At 40.1% G+C, this 21,343-nt stretch overlaps 1 protein-coding gene across 5 annotated transcripts in view; it reads right to left on the reverse strand.

The window, feature by feature from the left end:
* ELMOD1 (ELMO domain containing 1) overlaps positions 1 to 21,343 on the reverse strand; it is a 64,397-nt gene that overhangs the window by 14,661 nt on the left and 28,393 nt on the right. For all 5 annotated transcript variants that reach the window (XM_034758845.1, XM_034758844.1, XM_034758846.1 and 2 more), the window contains 6 exons: positions 18,566 to 18,711; positions 18,398 to 18,426; positions 15,597 to 15,694; positions 7,513 to 7,642; positions 1,810 to 1,943; positions 385 to 453 (listed from right to left, as the gene is read on the reverse strand). In XM_034758845.1, the coding sequence (XP_034614736.1) occupies positions 385 to 453; positions 1,810 to 1,943; positions 7,513 to 7,642; positions 15,597 to 15,694; positions 18,398 to 18,426; positions 18,566 to 18,711 (606 nt within the window). The remainder of the gene's footprint in view (positions 1 to 384; positions 454 to 1,809; positions 1,944 to 7,512; positions 7,643 to 15,596; positions 15,695 to 18,397; positions 18,427 to 18,565; positions 18,712 to 21,343) is intronic.

Below are 21,343 nucleotides of genomic sequence, written 5' to 3' on the forward strand. Positions count from 1 at the left end.
ATATGGAATAAAATTAAAATATTTAGCAATAAAATAAACTATATGTCTGATTCAGTACATGAATACATGAGTTTGTCCTCTCAATCTGATTAATTTACAGTAGCTAGCTATTTTAATTTAGAGACAGGGGCTTGTCTGTAAGGAGAGTTAGCATTTCAAACAGCAGTAGGTCAAAGCGCACTAGGGAACTTTTAGTACATGACAGCAGGGTCTGTATGGCCAGTTAGTGCGCGGCAGGCTAGGGTGCTCTAGATTTACACCCCACCGTGCCGTGCATTAACTCTCCACGTAGACAGCCCCAGAGACAGCATATGGCAATACCCAAGCATGCAAGTCTAACAAAAATTTATTTGAAGCCAATTTATTGTTAGCCTCAAGCATTACCTGTATTTCGGCTGAAGAGAATCAGAAAGAACTTGCTGAGCTACTGCAGCATCCCGTTCGGCAAAATATCTGTAGGTGCACACATTAAACTACTTAATGTGATTTGTGAACAAAGTCAGGAAATTCTTAATCCTGGCAAGCTATGCTCATACAATAGTCCCAATCTTTTCAAATATTGCCAAGGGCAGTTCTGCATAGGTACGATGCTATATAAAATGCTTTAATATATTTTAAAAACTATCAGTGTGTATATATAAAGTATCCAGATCTCTTTACGTACATATTAAGGAGTGCATGTTACATGTCCCACCTCTGTCCCTGATATACACAGGATAACAGTCTGTTACAGCCCCAGCTACAGAGCCGTGGCACTTGAGCTCAAACTGTAGCAGCTCCTGCTTTTAGCTCTGAAGAACACCAGTTCAATTCCCAAATTGTCAGCTAAGATTGTGGCCATCACAATATCACAATGCGAAGTAGAATGGGAATAATTTCTCTTGTGATTAAAGCTCAGAATTCAGAACCAGGAGCCGGAATTCTAAGATAAGCTCTGTCACAGACCGACATTGGCTGAGTCACTGAACCTGATTCCTACTCTGTACCATGAAGTAAACATTTCCCTGACCTCACAGGGATGTTGTGAGGAGTAGTTTATTAAACAATTGTCAAATACTTAGATATCTTTAGATCGACGGATGTGAGAAGCACAGGATTTTTGTGTTATTTAACACTGACAGAGATGTCAAAAATCAAACGGCCAGATATCATGTTAGCAAATAATGAAAAAATAAATGGCTATTTAAAATTCACCAAAGCAATCATAGCTATATTTCTTTCAGGATCTAATTATAAGGTTGAATGTGATCTAACTACAGACAACAACTAACAGTGATGGCATTTTATCAGTTCCAACCAATAAGTCAGAACAAAACTCCCAAAAGGAGCAAACATATATAGGCAGACAGAAAAGTTTTTTATATTTTTTACAGAGTATATCTTTATACACAAAAAAATACTATAAAGCAAAATAAATGCTATATGCCTAACAGAAATGTGTCTGTTCTCATGTTTGTTTAATGTTTCACAAATGAGTCCAAACACAACATAAGAAACAGAATTACCACAGTAAACCATTGGGTTGTGAGTTCAATCCTTGAGGGGGCCACTTAGGGACACAGTAAACCATGTGCATTGTCTAAATTTCAAGATTCGTGGTTTAAGTAAAAAAAATTTTTTTTTTTTTTTTTTTTTTTTAAGAAATATTTCCATCTCAAGAGAAAATTGTTTTTATTTGGCACAGTTTTCTGAGATTAGTCTTTAGTGTTTCAGGAATTATGCCTATAAACTTAACAATATCAACATTTGTGTTATATTAGTAGAAGTAGCATTACATCTTCAAATTCAAGTATCTGTAGATCTACTTACAACAGGTTATATAATCCCAGGAGGCCCATCCCTCTAAAATCTGTTTTAGGATCGTCTCCTTGGAAACCAATTTCACACCACTGCTTCGAAATCCGAGCTTCCAGTGGGCAATCAGGCTTCAAACATTTCCATAACTAGGAATATTACAGAGAAGGTAACGATTAAGTTTTCATGTATATAGTAGGTCTTCATTTTTATGAAATTCTCCATGCAACCTAAGTGCATCACTATGCATAGCATTCAGCAACCAGAGCCTGTGGCCAGGTACCAGCCCCTAAAAATTTTTCTTTAATACTGCAAACAGTTCAAATACTACCCTAAGAAACCCCCTTTGACATTATACAAGAGTTGTACAAACCCTCACAAGCACTCATTTCTTTATACTTTATGCATCGAAATAGAAACTGCCTCCATAAGCAGAGTCAGAAATACGTTAGCATTTTGTTGTAAATAACTGACATGCCAGCAGGCAATCAGCCCTCTCAGTTCCATAAGGCTCTGCAGCAATCTTTTCTCATACATCTTTTGCAATACTTTAGAATTATCGGAAAATGAGAGTGCTGACTTGGCTAACACTGCACTGAAAGTATAAAAGAGAAAAACCTAACCAGGAATGGCATAATTCACCTTCATACTTAATTCAGGGACAAGGCCTTCACTGAGCTCACATAAAAATAACAAAAGAAAAAATTACCATGATTTAACAAGCTGGTGTAAATCAAACTAGCTTCATTGGTCCATAGTATCTAGTTGTGGGTATGGATAGTCAGAGAGATGGGTCATTTTCATAGGCATTTTAGATGCCTTTGCTCCTACGTATCTTTTTACAGTCACCATTTTAAAGCTGTTTATGAAACTACATCCACAGTGAATACCATGCCTAGATACCACAGCGATGGGCACCCAATAAAATACTTAATTTGGCAGGATTATTCAAATAAGAGGCACACAATGTACATATTTATATACCATGGCATAAAGCAATACATTTGCTCATTCTGATGTGAATAAAACAACTGTTAATCCAAAATCTACTATCACCATATCTCCAGCTCACTCATATACTCTTGACCAATGTCTCAAGGAGCATTCGTATGAAAAAGCATTCTTGAAGTGCAAAAAAATCATTAAATACTAGGGGGGGAAATGAAATTCCAGAACTCATAATTTATAATATTACAGAAACTTCACATTCTAGAATTCAAAATGCATTTTAATTTTCAAAAAAAATTTATAAAACCATTTGTTCAACTTTTAAGAAATTAAGCTTTATCTTTATTAACATTTCCTGTTTTATCATGGTATGCAACAGCATGAAATATTTTAAACACATTTCCGAATTCTTGCTTACACAGCCAGAAACTGTATTCAATGCATCAATATTATTCTTCGCTAGTTCAATCACATTGGATAAATCTTTACTTTATCTCACAAAATGTCCTTCCGGTAACATGAATAAATAATAACCATTAAGAACTTGGAGAATTTCCCACTGGAGAGATCATTTAATCAGAATGTCTAGAAACAATGAGGAGGAATCAACATAATCTTCCCTGATGTGAACTGAAAACAAATCGAAGTCCCAGACAGACCGCTATTTGGTATTCACTAACTGTTATGTTGAAAGCATGCTGTAAATTGATGCTTGATAAATGGTATGGGAGGCAAATAGTGGAGAATGGACATCAATGTCCTTATTTTAAAAACAGGAAGAACTTTACTGTTTAAAATAAAATTTGCACAAATGTTTTTCTTATTATCATCAGTTTCTATCTGGCTTTAGTTCTAATTTAGGAGAAATTTTTTTTAAAAGCACCTATATGATTTAGGAGCCTACTTCCCAAAGAGATTCAGGCACTTGGGGGTGGCCAGGTTTTTAAAATTATTTAGGGAATTAAAGATGCAGGTAAGTGCTTACTGGGATTTTCTAAAGTACTTAGGCACTTACCTCCCATGGATTTCAATGACTCCCAAGTGACTCCTTGAAATGACTCACCCTAGGCTATCATTCTGCAAAGTTACAAATGATGCTGCAGATGATGATGGTGCTATTCAGAGATACCAATTATAACTTTTAATAAAACAATCAAATGTTTGTTTTTCAAAGACTGTTCAAGTTTATTCATGATGAGAAGAGCTCTATTTCAGGAATTTGCTGGGTGAGATAGGTGTGTTAGGAGGAAATTTTTCCTTGGGGGCAGGTTATCCCCCCACCACTTATTGCAGAGCTTCTTGTACCTTCTCTGAAGCATCTGGTCCTGGCCATTGTCGGAGACAGGATACTGGACTACATGAAACATTGGGCTGAATCATTATGGCAATAGATACTTTCCCCATTACTCTACCCCTTCTTCAGCTCTGACTGCTACCAGGAAGGTCTCCGCTGCCCTATCCCATCCCATAGCTTCTGTTTTTGAGCCCTGTTCTTTAGTGAATAAGGCGAGTGCCTGCTTCTGCTATGTCCCCAAAGAACTGCACAGTGATTCTGATCTGATTCCTATCAGTTTCACTGCTGCCAACAATGATTCTGAAGAGCAGCACTGAAAACTCACTAGACTAGTCAGTTTTGACTCTATGTAACCTGGAAACCAGAGCTGACTGACTGCAATATTACTTTAATTGTATATTATTATATACGAGCTTTTATATATATATTCAACCCCCACCTTCACCCCCACACACCTGATTTTGAAATAATCGTAGCTGGAGGTCTGCTTCTGGTGTAAGAAGTCAACACATTCGAAAACAAGAGAATTTACTTTGCCTAATGCTGGAGAAAAACTTGGTTCTTTTCTTGAAGGAAATATTCAGACAGTCCTTCACTACAAAAATGACAGCTCAGTTCTATTGCCAAAGGCAGCAAGAGCGTGGGATTGTCAGTCAGGTAAGTGATAGACATCTGTGGGCTCATCCAAATGGCAGAACACATTTCTAGGCTGTGTGTTGGTGACAAAAGTGGGAATTTTTGACATGATTTTTGTGAACATGTGTCTCCCGCATCAGACTTTGCATTCTTACCCACTGGGAGTCGAGAGGTTAAAATGCTTCTCTTAGAACAGAGGTGTGACACTGGCAGACCTAGTGCCAGGCCATGCCAAGGTCCCCAGGCCTCCATTGAATACTGATAAATACACAGCTGAAATCAGTCTGGCTCACTGTGTGTTAGTACTGTTAAACTAGGTGTGAGAATTACAAGTATGTGTTTAGACTTTACTGAATGCTTGTGAGTTGCTGCATGCATTAATCTCACTTATAATGTCTGTATCCCACATTGTAAAGTAATATTTAAGCATTTGCACTGTAAGCCTCTTTAACTGTGTAGCTCACCAGACAGGAGAGACACATTAACTACAGTAGAACCTCAGAGTTACGAACACCAGAGTTATGAACTGACTAGTGAACTACACACCTCATTTGGAAGCAGAAGTACGCAATAAAAAGCAAATACTGTACAGCACAGTACTGTGTTAAACTACCAAAAAAAATAAAGGGAAAATTTAAATTTTTTTTACCACCATGTAAGGTAACTGTTTGTGCTTGTTTCATTTAAATTAAGATGGTTAAAAGCAGCATTTTTCTTCTGCATAGAAAAGTTTCAAAGCTATATTAAGTCAGCGTTCAGTTGTGGACTTTTGAAAGAACAACCATAATGTTTTGTTCAGAATTATGAACATTTCAGAGTTACAAACAACCTCCATCTCTGAAGTGTTCATAACTCTGAGGTTCTGTTGTAGTATGAAATGCTGGTCTCCAACAGAAGGTGTTATGTCCTGCCCAAGGAGGAAGGTCCATTGACACCAGAAGGGTTACAATGGAACATTAAAGAGGACAAAAGACTTTGTTGTTTACTCCCCCTCCCCCATGAAGATGGGTTTTGCAAGTGGATTCCTCCCATCAACTGAGTTTGCCACTCAGAGCAGAAGGGGGACGGGGTGGGGAAAGGAATAAAAACCTCTAACAAGGAGGAACTGTATGTTTATGCTGCTCGGACTCGGGGGAGCAAGGATTACTAGGCATAAGCAAAAGATCCCTAGTGCTTACCCTGGATTAGCCCTAAAGCACATAGAGAACTTGCTTATTATAGAAGTTTCTATTACTTTTTTGAAACTTACGATTGAAACTCATTTATCTATGTATGTTTATCAGCTTTAACCTTGTAAGTAACTCTCTTATTTCCTTTTCTTTTTATTAAATCTGTACATAGTTTATTATAGGACTGGCTACAAGCGTTGTCTTTGGTGCGAGATCTAAGGTGCATTTGACCTGGTGAAAGGTCCTTTGGGACCGGAAGTAGCCTGAATGTTGCTGTGATTCATGATGTAAGGTACCATCTCTGTCACAAAGGAAAGCTTACCTGGGTGGCAAGACAGATTGGAGTACCCAGGATGACAATCTGTGACTCCATGTTAAGTCTGTTATAGTGCCTCAGGAGTTTATACTTGATGATTTGTTGGTGAAATCTAATTACAGAACCCACAATCAGTTTGGGGTTTGTGACCTGGTTGGTAACAGTCTGCCCTGAGGTTGGCACTCACGCTCCTGAGTCACAGCATGACAGCCTGACAAGAGGAAAGGCATAAGGTGCTTGGATCATGTAGATGTCTGAGATGGTATGAATTCACCATCAAGAGCTGGCTGGAATCAACATATTTGAATGGAACTTTCTACAGTAAACCGCCATGACCGAAGATTAATTCATAGGGCAAATTACTTCCTTTCCTCCACCTTTCTGAAGGGAAGCAGAGCTCAAATCCCTAGCCAGAGAACAATGGAGTGAAGGTGTCAGGGGCCTGTGACAAGTACAGGGTTCTCAGACATACAGGTCTGTCGCATCTTACGTGCATTTAACTTGCGCTAATTCAGCTTTACGCGGTCGGCAAAAACAAAACAAACAAACAAAAAGAGAAAAGTAACAATTTAAATACTGTTCCTGTAGTGCGGGCGATTCCGCCCGCCATTACACTCAATGTAATTTTGACTTTTCGCGGGTTTTGCTTTACGTGCTGACCGCGGAACGTAACCCCAGCGTAAGATGAGACAGACCTGTACAGGCGCTTTCACTTAGGACTGAGAGACAAAGGGACAGCGTGAGAGTGCTAAGATGGATTCCAGAACAAGCTGGCCTAATGAAGCCCTGACTTTAGCCAATATGAATTCTGTCTTAACCTTTGGTTCTCTGTGCTAACCTAAGGACTTCCCAACACTGTATTCCAGTTGACTATTAAAACCTACCCTGCTTTGGAAAAGATTTCCTGTTGTTGCTGGTTCTACTTACTGATGTGCACTGATCCCCAAAGGGAGTGGAAAGTCTCTGAACAGGAGTCTACCTCTACTGGATTCACAGTTATGAGCTCATGCCAAGAAACAGGGATTGTTGGATCCCGAAGGCCAGTCTCAGAGGCGTTGAGGCCATGTGGCCAAACCTTCTGCAAAAGTGTGAGCCCCTGAAGGTCTGACTGTTTAAAGGCTGGGGCATAGCACAGAGCCTGTAAATCTATGATATGTTCATAAATAAGTGCAGGTAGCTGCATGCCTAGCAACTTACAACCTGTGTTGATGAATACTGCTGAAATATGCCATTTTAAGAGAGCATGGAGGAAGTTAAGTACCACCTGTGGAAACTGCGTATGATGCTTTTACAAATAGGGCATGTGGAATCACCAGGAATCAAGTGTTCTATGTCAAAGTGATTTCAGCACTCACCTTTAGAAGCATCTCTTCATGTTGGGGATTCTCTGAATCATATGACTCTCTGCGCAGCTTTTCAACCTCTGCAATCAGATTTCTGTACCCTACAATCTGTAGGAGACAGGCCTGAAGAGATACTCCTAACCTAAGCAAAAAGAAGTCAAACAATGAGGTAGGGTACTATACTGTACACAGCCACTGAATTTATATGCAAAAAGAAGAACAGGAGTACTTGTGGCACCTTAGAGACTAACAAATCTATTAGAGCATAAGCTTTCGTGGACTACAGCATATGCATCCGAAGAAGTGGGCTGTAGTCCATGAAAGCTTATGCTCTAATAGATTTGTTAGTCTCTAAGGTGCCACAAGTACTCCTGTTCTTCTTTTTGCGGATACAGACTAACACGGCTGCTACTCTGAAACCTTAATTTATATGAATATCCTCAATGAATCAAAAGCTTTAATAAGTTTAATTATGGGGGAAGAATTTTAATGGGGTCAATTCTTCTCACCAGAAAAACTACATTTAAAGATAGGGTTACCAGATAGCAACTGTGAAAAAAAACAGTACAAGGGGTAAGGGGTAATAGGTGCCTATATAAGAAAAAGTCCCAAAAAACAGGACTGTCCTTTTAAAAACGGGACGGATGGTCACCCTATTTAAAGAGATCTTATACACTGCACAATTTTGCCATTTACTAGCTTTCTTTAGTATTTGGACTTTCTTTGTAAATTAATTCCACGCCCCCCTCTCCCTCCAGAACAGCAGTGAAATCTCTCACATTTGTTAACATCCCATTCTGACTGTATACAGGAGCCATGTGGATGCCTGCTAAAAGGACTGCATCAAATCTTTCCCTTCATGTAAACCACAGCTTCTCAAAAAAAAGGCTCCGAGACCGGCGATGAACTAAAAAATTCACATTGAATTAATCACTAAAACTATGTTTTGTTTCCATGTCACAAAAGCCTACACAATACATCAAAAAACCTGAACTAATGCGTCTTATGCAGCCTTTATGGGATCTGCCCTTGGGTTGTCATTTTTTGCCTCACATGCTGAGAACTGCTATAATGGTTCTGTTTTCACTCTGTATTGTAAGTCAAAACATTTTAGATTTTTATGCACCATTTAAAAGTCACTAGACTTCCAATGCTTTAAATTACAGCAATTTATTCAAGTGTTAGGTTGGACAGACTACAGCATATTATTAAATGCAATTATATACTGAATGTTATTGAATACTAATATCTTTTGCATCTCATATGGAAACATGTTATGAATATTTAGGCAGGTATTTAAAAAAACATTTCCATAAAATCTCAAATTAATATAATCCCTAACAGGAGTAAGGAAAGCACAATCAGCTTAATTTCAATGCTGTTTGCATGCCACTAAATCAAAGATATCAGAGATGATAAAGATCTATTAGGTTATCTTGCCCATAGAATCATAGAATATCAGGGTTGGAAGGGACCTCAAGTGGTCATCTAGTCCAAGCCCCTGCTCAAAGCAGGACCAATCCCCAACGAAATCAAAATCCCCATCTCTCTAAAAATGCAAGATTGTCCTTGTGGAAGTACTTCGTTTCATCTACTGTACTATTAAATGACTTGAACATAAAAACTTCCACTTCTTATCTTTGAAGACTATTCCACTGAGTGTAACAGAAATCCATTAGGATATTTTTCCTTACCTCAGTTTCATACTATGACTCCTAGTTACACACACTCTTGGTCTACCCCAAACAATTCTCCTCCTCCTTTGGTGTTTACATACTTCACTTTTTATACCTTTCATTTTTATAGTACCTTTCATTCCAAAGAATGAATACGTGCTTTAGTAAACTACATATGAATGCTTTCACCTCACTGCTAAAATGCTGCCATAACTGGGCTTAACTACAGCAATGACACATCGCAGTTTAGAGCAGGGAACTAGGAATACCATTGGCAGCTGAAACTGCAAGCCTAATTTAGTTAGACAAAAAGTAATTATTCAAATTAGAATTACGTTTATTTTTAAAAAATTATATTTATACAATCTTATGGACACACACTTTTTACATTTGTCTGTAGTATACACACACTATATAGATAGATTCCAAGGTCAGAAGGGACCATTATGATTATCTAGTCGGAACTCTGGTATAACATAGGCCATAGAACTGCCCCAAAATAATGTGTGTTTGAACTAGAGCATACCTTTAAAAAAAATTCCAATCCTGATTTTAAAATGGCCAGTGATGAGAATCCACCACCGTATATACAAAGTCTCCTCTCCATCCCTCAGCCCCTTGTCCCAGTCTTCCCTCTCATCTCTCCATTCCCTGACCCCCCCAGGGCTAGCATCTCACACCTTTGCATTCCAATCAGCTTTCCTCTTTCTCATCCTTGCTGCTAGGGTAACAGCAGGGGGAGCACTGAGAGGAAAGGACCAGGAATCTTTCTGCTCTTAACTTACTTTTTTTGGCACCAGTAACCCCTGGCTAGTAGGAACAGCATTTGCATGGAAAGTCCCGTTCACCTCTGCAGCCCTGGGATGGAGCACATCCAGCAGAGATGTTAGAATTTGGTGGCAAAGTTTTCCAAAGATTCCAAGTCTCTACTGAGTAAATGCGCAAACAGATTTTCAGCTGTGCAAACTTGGCCAAATTTGAACTAATTTTTACAGAGATGGTAAAAGGCATCTCTCTCCAGTGCTAGGACAAGTCCCCTCCCTCCACTGCCAAATTATAAGTTCTTGCTCCAAAGCATTGGGGCACCAGAGCGTCTCAGTGACACAGTTTTTAGATTATTTTTTTTTAACATGGACAGAACAATATTTTCCTCATCTCATTCGAAGAAATGGCTCGACAATTTTTCCTGAAATTTCCCCAACAAAATTCAGCCCAAGGTATATACCTGGCATGGAAATTTTCAGCCCAAATGGTTAAAATTTGACAAAATTTATAAGCAACTAAAAACAAGGTCTTATAACGGAAAGCATTTGGCAACCTTAACTATAGTCCTTGCTACCTAACACACACACAGTAGCTGTATATACATTCTCACACACTCCTCTATAAAATATGCATGCTGTTGGAGAAGTTTTCTTTCAGAGGAGATATTTAATCAAGGGCTAGAAAAATTATGTTCACTAAGGGCTCAGACCTGCAAAGTGTGGAGCATATCCAGCTTTCATCCAGACCACATCACACGATCCACTGTCTAAAGCCAAGCTGTAAGATACAACCGGCATTTGCTCCAATCGCTCAGACAGAGACAAACACCTACAGGATCTATATCAAGCGTTCTTAAAACTACAATACCCACCTGGTGAGGTGCAGAAACAGATTGACAGAGCCAGACGAGTACCCAGAAGTCACCTACTACAGGACAGGCCCAACAAAGAAAGTAACAGAACATCACTAGCCATCACCTGCAGCCCCCAACTAAAACCTCTCCAGTGCATCATCAAGGATCTACAACCTATCCTGAAGGACAATCCCTCACTCTCTCAGACCTGGGGAGACAGGCCATCCTCGCTTACAGACATCCCCCAACCTGAAGCAAATACTCACCAGCAACTAAACACCATACAACAAAAACACTAACTCAGGAACCAATCCCTGCAACAAACCCCGTTGCCAACTCTGTCCGCATATCTATCCAAGGGACACCATCATAGGACCTAACCACATCAGCCATACCATCAGGGGCTTGTTCAACTGCACATCTACCAATTTGATATATGCCATCATGTGCCAGCAATGCCCTCTGCCTTGTACATTGGCCAAACCAGGCAGTCTCTATGCAAAAGAATAAATGGACACAAATCAGACATCAAGAATTATAACATTTAAAAACCAGTAGAAAAACACTTCAATCTCCCTGGACACTCAATAACAGACTTAGAAGTGGCAATTCTTCAACAAAAAAAACCTTCAAAAACAGACTCCAATGAGAAACTGAAGAACTGGAATTAATTTGCAAACTGGACACCATCAAATTAGGCCTGAATAAAGACTGGGAGTGGATGGGTCACTACAAAAACTAATTTCCCTCTGCTGATACTCACACCTTCTTGTCAACTGTTTGGAATGAGCCACCCTGATTGCACTGGCCTCATTAGCACTACAAAAGTGATTTTTCCTCCCTTGGTATTCACCCCTTCTTGCCAACTATTGAGAATAGATTAAACTTCCACCTTAACTGAATTGGCTCGTTAGCACTGACCCCCCACTTGGTAAGGCAACTCCCATCTTTTCATGTGCTGTGTATTTATACCTGCCTACTCTATTTTCCACTCCATGCATCTGATGAAGTGGGTTTTAGCCCACAAAAACTTATGCCCAAATAAATTTGTTAGTCTCTAAGGTGCCACAAGGACACCTCATTGTTTTTGCCAAATCCAGGAAATCTCTTAAGCATATGCTTCAAGTTAAGCATGTGAGTAGCCATGGGGAAAGTTAAAAATGTGCTTAAATGCTTTTCTAGATTGGGACCAAAGTGTTTAGTGCTTTATAGGATGGAGCCCTGAAGCTCTGGTTTGATTGATCACTGCTCATCTGGACCTTGACTTTGTACATCTCTTCTGAAAGAAGGCATCTCTTCTGAAAGATGGCAGAGCCAACATCCTCATGTTGCATCTTTGCCACCAAACACCATTTCCCACAGAGCTAGCCTATCAAAATAACAAAAAGGCCTCATCTTGCTTAGCCCGTGAGAAAAGTGAAATGCCTGAATTGGCCTGGCTATCATATCAGCAGTTAATCAAGCCATACCTATCTTTCTTGTAGTATTTACTCAGTCTTGTCTGACCCTTTACCATTTTGCTCCTCTGAATTTACTCCAACCTATCAAGGTCTTTCTGATACTGAGGTGTTCTGAGCATGGCACAATACCTGAGGTGTGCTCTCACCAGGCACAGACAGAAGGTGTGGCAAATGAAATAGCATCCATCAATACATCATTTTTGCTACAGATGAAGTTACTGAACCCCATCTAAAAAAAAAGATGTATTGGAATTGAAAAAGGTTCAGAAAAGGGCAACAAAAATGATTAGGGGTATGGAACAGCTTCCATATGAGGAGAGATTAATAAGACTGGGACTTTTCAGTTTGGAAAAGAGATGACTAAGGGGGGGATACGATAGAGGCCTATAAAATCATGATTGGTGAGGAGAAAGTAAATAAGGAAGTGTTATTTAATCCTTTTCATAACACAAGAACTAGGGGTCAACAAATGATATTAATAAGCAGCAGGTTTAAACAAAAGGAAGTATTTCTTCACACAACACACAGTCAGTATGTGGAACTTTTTGCCAGGGGGTTGTTGTGAAGGCCAAGTATAACAGGGTTCAAAAAAGAACTAGGTAAGTTCCTGGAGGATAGGTCCATCAATGGCTGTTAGGCAGAATGGGCAGGGATGGGGTCTCTAGCCTCTGATTGCCAGAAGCTGGGAATGAGCGGCAGGGGATGGATCACTTGATGATTACCTGTTCTGTTCATTCCCTCTGGGGCACCTGGTATTGGCCACTGTCGGAATACAGGATACTGGGCTAGATTGACCTTTGGTCTGACCCAGTATGGCCAGTCTTATGTGTGAATGAGAGTGAAAGAAAGGGAGAGGTGGGGAGAAAGGCAGGTAACCGTACAGTAAAAAGGAGCTTTCAAAATGGATATGGGAATGCTCGAAAAGCATACAAGTGCCTGTTTACTATGGGAAGCAGAGATGCATATAGCACTGAACAAAACTTGGAACATGCTGAGCAGTTTTGAGAACAGATTAAAGCACTGACCAACACAACATCTGTGCAAACATTGGGGTGACTACACAGATATGAGCTAGGACTCCACAGATAATATATTAATGCAAGCTCACACCTGCCTGTTTGAAACAGTGTGAAGGCTGTAACTGGCTGAGGAGCATGGAGGGTACACACAGAGGGCAGAACATTTACTCAGTGCGGAAGCTACCAAGACACTGAATTGCTGACAGGAAGAGAGAGATAGATCCTTATTTCATACAACACAAACAACTGAACCCTAAGGTGTGAAGTAAATACCTGCTGAAATCACTCTGCTGTCACTGCAAGAGCTGTAAACTACAACTCACTATTAGGAGAGAGAGAGAGAGAGAGATAATTTTACACTGATCACTGTTTATTGGATATGATTTTCTCTCACCTCTTTTTTATGAACTTTGTTTTAACTAAGATCCCTGGGGTTTAAGCCCACTGGGAGTGGGAATATTCCCAATCAGATGTTCCCAGAAGTGAAGGGGAGATCAGGACTGTAATGTCCCTCAGGTCCCTGGTTGAAAGCACGGACCAGAAGGTCCTGTTCCCCATGGTTGTTGCTGCTGCCCAGATTGGAGGGAGTGTAAGGCCTGGGGAAAGCTGAAATATGAGGGGTGAGAGAAGAATTTGAGTGGGAAAGGGGCTATTGCCTCCCTAGTCTGGAACATGCCATCATATCACAATTATTATTATTACTGTAGTGACTAGAGCCTGGGGCCCCATTGTGCTAAGCACTGTACAGACACATAGTGAGACAGCCCCCAAACAAAGAAGACAGACAAAGACGTGGAGGCCAAAGACAGGCACATTGAGATTAAGTGATTTGCACAAGATAAAGCAGCAGGTCAGTGCCATGTCTGGGAATATAAACCAAGCCTCCTGAGTCCCAGCCCTATTCTTTAAACCACATTACATCACAATGCAATCTCTCGTAGCTATTTGTATTAATCCTTCTCGTCGACAATTCTCAGTTTGACACTGTCTGTGAATTTTAATCAATGTTCTGTTTACTACCCCTTCTAGATCATTGATAAAGATGTTAAACACTGGACCCAATACCAATCAGTCCCTACGAGGCATCTTGTTTCAGATGGATTCGTTGACATTTACCTTTAACCTTTGTTTATGGTCTTTTAGCCAGTGTGGACGGTGTTAATACCCAAGCCAATTTTCTCTCTCAAATTAAGCTCCAGGGCTCAACCCCCACTTCCCCAGCAATTGGTGAAGCCATATTTTAATGTTGCCCTAATTATTGCCATTATCACTAACAGGATTTGAACCTATAATATGATGAACATGATGGCATTCTTCCCTCTGAGTTCTTACTTTACCAAGTCCCAGGCAAGAACTCAGGGGTATTCTGCTGTTGAATGTGTTGGCCAACATTTTTCAAAGGTGGCTAGTGATTTTTGGGTCACTCAATTTTAGTCACCTTCACAAATTTTTAAAATCAGAAGGGACCTTTGTGATGCTCCAGTCTGCATAACCTGCAGGTTACATCTGAGTTATACAGATGACCCGCATTACACAGACCACATTATTTCACCCAGGGCTTCCTGATCTAGTCCATTCACCTGTGATTAACTACAGTATCTCTTCCAGGAAGCATCCAATTTTTGGTTTGAAGAAACCTTACAGGGATCCAATTTTCAGAAGGTGTTTATCACTTTCTTCAAAATCAAGCCCCTGTAGTGTGTCATAAATTGGACACCGAGAAAATCAAGGTAACCCGAAAATCATGACTCCTTTTTGAAATACCATCTTTTGCATGAGAAATAAAAACAAAGTCCTGACCATTTTTGGGCAATGACATCTTGTGGCATTTAAATAAAAACAAAAAAAATAAGAGTGTTAATCATGTTGCCCCAGTCAAAATTCCAGCTTGGGCAAGTTAAAGGAGAATTTTAGTTAGAAATCAGAATATTGTTTGAATTGCTTATGGTATGCTTCTTTCTTCCCTGCACTAAACTGCTATGTAATGTTGCTGTGCATTGTTAAAAAGCCACGATTTTTATTGCCATGAACACCAACCACAGCTGCATTTCATCCCAGGGGGATGTGACCACTATATAGATTGTATATCAGTTTATAAAAGACAGAAAGATTCAGAAAACCACCAAGTAAAGAGGCACAGGACTGTTGCCAATTATAGGCACCATAAGAGATTACTTATTTTTCAGTAGCATTATTGGACAAGAAGCACAGAGCAAATTCACACTGAGAAATAAAGCTAAGCATGAAGACCTGATTCTCCATGGAGACAGGCAGTAAAGACAGCAACAGTTCCAAATTTTCTGATAAAGAAATAAAAACTTACTGTGGATTTATATCTGGATTAATCTTTTTCAGTTCCATGATGTCATCTATAGTTTTTTCAATGGCATCTGGATGAACACTTACTGAAGTTTGCAGCAGCTGGAAATATGTTTTAAAATAAATTAACTACTATATGATAACATTTAGTAGATACTCATTGTGGTGGAATGTTGTGCACATGAGGACTTCTAGATTGACAGCCTGGGAAATCCAAATTTCTATCTGCACACACAACAAATACATCCTGGGCAGCCCTTCCAATGTGTTTAATCCCTCACCTTGATCCTGATCATCCCCACTCCTAGTGAGGAGCCAGATTACTTTCCCAGGCTCACTCAATCCTGTACATCTCTATGGTGGTTGCCAACTGTGAAGATGTTTTGTATTGTGGACTTTTGTCTAATAGGAACTAGACTGAGACCACTAACTCAGAAAATATATCTGCATTTCTGGCCTCCATCTGGTATAAAAGTACCAAAGTACATAGTATACTGGAGTGTTGCGTAACTGACACACTCTGGGCATATAGCAATAAAGCAAGAATTTTTTTTTCCATGTATTACAAGTGATCCCACTACAAAGATTAGAGATGCACAATCTCTGGAGTGAATTAATAGGCAAGAACTTCTGAATCATCAAGTGATCAAAATCTAGCAAGAACTCAGAGAAGTTCAAAATGGATTGAATCTTTTGAGAATCTGCTCTGGCAACCTCATTTGTCACTTGCACATATGCAGAACAGAATCACAGAAACGAAGGTCTGGAAGAAACTTCAAGAGGTCATCTAGTCCAGCCCCGCATGCTGAGGCAGGATTAAGAATACCTAGACCATCCCTGATAGCATCCAAGCTGTTCTTAAAATCCTCCAAGGATGGGGATTCCACAATCTCCCTAGGTAACCTATTTCTGTGCTTAAAACTATCCTTATAGTTAGAAAGTTTTTCCTAACACCTAATCTAAGTCTCCCTTGCTGCAAGCTAAGACCATTATTTCCTGTCCTACCGTTGGTGGATTTGGAGAAAAATTTATCACTGGTTTTCTTTATAACAACCTTTCACATATCTGAAGACTTATTACATCCCTCTCAGTCTTCTCTTCTCTAGACTGAACATGCCTAATTCTTTCAAGCTTTCCTCATAGGTCATATTTTCTAAATGTAGATCCATACTTTCTAAATGTAGAGCCATACGTTCCATTTCCATTAGTGGCACTATAACATGTATAAAGAAGATGCCATTTAGTTTATTTTGTGAAATCTTTTTGTAATGCAGATATAAATAGCATGCTTTCCAATGACACTGGATTTCCCTTCCCAGACAGAAGTGTATAGTTTAAAAATAGAGTTTTTATGTTTTCATGCTCTTCACTTTAACTTGTGCAATGTATTTAGAATAACAGAATTCTAATTTTACAGTTTGAGGAGAAAAGACTGAGAGGCTGTTTTTAATATTTTTATGAACATTCATGAAAGTGAGGGACAAAAAAAAAAAAAAAAAAAAAAAAACACACTGCCCAGGTACTTCTACATGTTCCCCAATCACCATAAGGTACAAAAGTAATAACCTCATTTTTACAGATAAGGAAACTGAGGCACGGGGTGATTGAATGAATTACCCCTGGTCACACAAGAAGTCTTTGGCAAAATCAGGAACTGAACCAAGGACTCCCAAGTCTTAGTCCAGTGCCTTAACCACAAGATCATCCTTTTCCCCTTTTCTTATTTGTCTCCATTACTGCCTACAATGTACTAAGCATTGTATAAACCCAAATAGTTTCCCAATATAATTTTGCTGAACAACTCAACCTTATCTTGCAAAATCACCTGCTACTCTATCCACAGACTTCTCCTGAGGAGAGGCTGCTATTTATGCTAGTGTGTCAGTCTTTATATAGGTTTTGTGAGGTGGGAAAACTAGTGTGCTAATTTTGACAAGTGAACACTGTGATGGGGTGCCTACCCCACACAGGTATAGAAGGGGTTAATCATGCCCTGCCCCAGAAGGACCAATGGAGGTGAGTTCTCCGAGAAACCCAGAGAGGCTGTGTGAAGCACAGCCAATCAGAGAGTAGTTGTAAAGAGCGCCCAATCTGGGCCCTGGCAGGCTGGGATAAAAGGGAGCTGCAGGGTCAGTTGCTGCTGGGAGCCCAGGGAGTAAGGACTATGTCCCTGGAGGGACAAGAGAATTAAGCACCTTGGACAGAGCAGCTGCCAGCAGGGACTGGGGGAGTGAGAGGGACTCCTGGCTGGCTGCTGGGCCTGAGCAGCTGAGTGCCCTGAGGTAAAGGTGAAGCAGGTGCTGGGGCCATGGGGAAGTGGCTCAGGGAAACATAGCAGCATTGACAGAGGTTACAGAGGAGCAACGGGAGGCTGCTATTTACAGAGTCCCTGGGCTGGGGCCCAGAGTAGTGGGCAGGCCCAGATCCCCCTCTCCCCACTAAAGAAATGGCTGGACTGTTGGACAGTTTACCCCCCCCCCCCCTTGGAAGGTGGAAACACAGATTATAGCATAGCCTGAGAGCTGAGTCATAAAGAGGATGCTGCAGTTCTGGGAACTGAGAGAGGAGCAGCAGAGAGGAGCAGAGAGAGTGCCAGTGTGCAGACCACAGACATGGGCATTGGCCTTGAGCGAATCTGCAGCAAGACTAGGAGGCAGCAGCGCCAGTCTGGTGACAAGGGCTGCACCCTGGGACAAACATGTTTTCCTCTACTGTTAAATTTCATTTTACAAATTGGAAAGAGGCATGCTGTGAAATGCTGAGTGGAAAAGTATATTGGAGAAAGAGGGAGAGAAGTTCACTCACCTTATTTTTTGAACCCCTCAGTGATGTCTCTGTTAAGAAAACAATTATTTAAAAATGTAATTATCTCAGTTCATTTTCAAGGCAAACAACATACACTGTGCATGTGTCATGGCCACACTTATAGACAAAGAACAGAAATGTGAGGAATACCAGGTATTTTACACTTACCTATCTTCATAGTTCTGCTGGCCCCAGGCTTGATATTGTAACAGATCCTTTGTAATTCACATCTTCCCGTTAATTTCCTCACCACAAATTTCAGACAGCGCCACAAACATTTACAGTAGAAGTACAGGCACACCTGGACAAACATTCTGACAAAGGAAACCTTAAAGTGAGAATTTGGAACTGAATTTGTCTAAACAAAACAGGTAAGATTTTAAGACACCTAACTGTATATCTGAAGGACAAAACTTTTATACAAGGAACATATGGAGTCTTATTCTGCAACAGATTACTTATACATGTAAGGTTTGCAGAACCAGGCTTATCCAGTTAAAAAAACCCAAACCATGAATCAGCTCAGAAAAGAATCCCCAAAAGATTCCCCCGCCCTTAATATAGGAGTTTGTGTGCATAAGTCTTATTAATGTCAAGAGGAATTATGCCCGTATAATAAGGGATGTACACACCTCAGAATGTTTATAGTACTGTAAAGTCTAGTGAGCCACAACTCCTTAATTCTATATCCCGCTTTGATACAAACTCTAACCCCTTGGGCAGGTCACTCAACCTCTCATCTTGACTGAGAAGTTAAAGGACTATTAATACTGATTAATACACTGATGATACCTAATTCCCAGGGGTGCATGAGAATGAATGGCCCTAATTAGGGAAAGCACTAAATCTTCCTTTAACCAGGCCTTTAAGTGGCTGTCCTGAACAGGGATGATTCCTGAAGAAGGGCCAATGTTTGTTCAGCCCTTTGAAGATGGGGAGCAGCCATACAGCAGTGTTTATAATAATCACACGTCACAGAAGTCTGGATACCCTGCAGTTCTGACGAGGATTCTATTTTACATTCATGTTAATATTTTGTTACTAAAATAAAAATTCTAACAAAGTATCTTGTTGCATTTATTATGGTACTGCTTAAGGACCAACCAAGGATGGGGACTGTACAAACACAAGGTAATAAATGGTCCTGCCCCCAAAGAGCTTACAGTCTAAATAGACAAGACAGGGAAAGGGGGAAAAGGATATAACACACTGAGTGAACTATGTGATGGCAACAAGTGTTCCACAATTATTATTATTATTATTATTAGCTGTGTTTAGTTAGGAGGGGATACGATAAGTAAAGCCACAACAACATGCCTGCAGTTAAAGCAATTTTCACAGAACTGTGACTATTATGTGCAGAAAAACCTTCAGACCCAAGAAATGCACTCTCAGAGCAAATCATCCATGTAGTCCTTTTACGGTTGTGGATCTGAAGGACCAGATCCTGCAGTGTTAAATAACTCTCAATTCCCATTCACTTCACTAGGAGCGGAGGGAAGTGCAGGAAGCACTTAGCACTCCAGAGGATGAGGCCCTAATTCCAGAAGCAACAGTCTAATTGCAAAAATAGTCCTGATAATTGGGAGAATGACTCATTAATTTTCAATTGTATTATGTTAAAAGGGCTCAAGAAGAGCAACCCGTTAAGTTCCACTTCTCTCATTCTGCTATAATTTTATATAAAGGAAATAATGTGATGAATCCTATGCAAGTGCCAAGAATATTTGGACAACAGATTATAAAGAATCTACATATTTGGCAATAGACTCCGAATTTAAGCTTATATATCAAGTTCTTGAAATTAGTTATATTGAAACACTAAAGCCTTGTTTACACTTCAAATGCTTTGGCAGTATAGCTATACATGCAGAGTCCCCTAATGTAGATGTGACTTACGCTGCCAGAAGGAGTTTTCTGTCGACACAGTAACACCATGTCCCCACATGACAACAGCTATTCCAACAGAAGCACGATTCTCTCAGCACAGTTGCATCTGCACTCGGGGTTTGCAGGCATAGCTATGCCAGCTAAGATGTTTGTTTTTTAAACACACTCCAGACCAACATAGCTAAGCCAACAAAACTTTGTAGTGTACACCTGGCCACTGTGTAAGATACTCAACCAGTGAAAACTGGCTCAGCATTAATAGAGTAGCATCAATTCACAAGAAGTAAAGATCAGTCCCTACGGGCACATTTACACGGAGACGCTAAGGCCTGCTCGACACAAGAAAATTAGACCGGCATAACTAGGTCACTCAGGGGTATGAAAAATCCACACCTCAAAGTGGCCTAGTTAAGAGGACCTAATCCTAGTTTCCTCTGAGGAAGGTGGTTTACCTATGCCGATATCAGCATATATAGTGTCTACACTGAAGAGCTATAGCTGTGCTGCTGTAGCAATTTAAGTGTAGACATACCCTAAGGAAAATTAAGCCACAATAACTAAAGGTGTGACGATAAAAAGTGCATTAAACCCCTGTGTAGATGCTTAGTTCGCTTTAGTTTAATTTAATCCTCTTTGAAGGAGGATTAAGCTAAAACCAAGGAAGGCCACTTTACATCTGAATAAGAACATCCACATGAGGGTTAAATGCACCTGAACTAGTGTGCTTTGACTTTACACCATTAGTTAATTTGTCTTAATTTGCCGAAGTGTCCCCATGTAGACGTGCCTTTAGTGTTTATGCCACAGGAAGTCTGTATTTTGGATTCAGTCAGAAAGCCTGAAGACTTCTAAGGGCTTGTCTACACATACATTGATGCAACTGTGCCGCGTATGGTGAACACCCTCTATGTTAGCAGCAAAACCTCTCCCGCCGACATAGCGCTGTCCACACCAGCGCTTATGGCGGTGTATATTATATCCCTCGGAATGGTTTATTCACACCCCTCAGCGACAAATTATGCAGGCATAAGCTGTAGTGTAAACATAGCCTAAATG

This window comes from Trachemys scripta, chromosome 1, assembly GCF_013100865.1.
Source record: "Trachemys scripta elegans isolate TJP31775 chromosome 1, CAS_Tse_1.0, whole genome shotgun sequence".
NCBI lineage: Eukaryota > Metazoa > Chordata > Testudines > Emydidae > Trachemys > Trachemys scripta.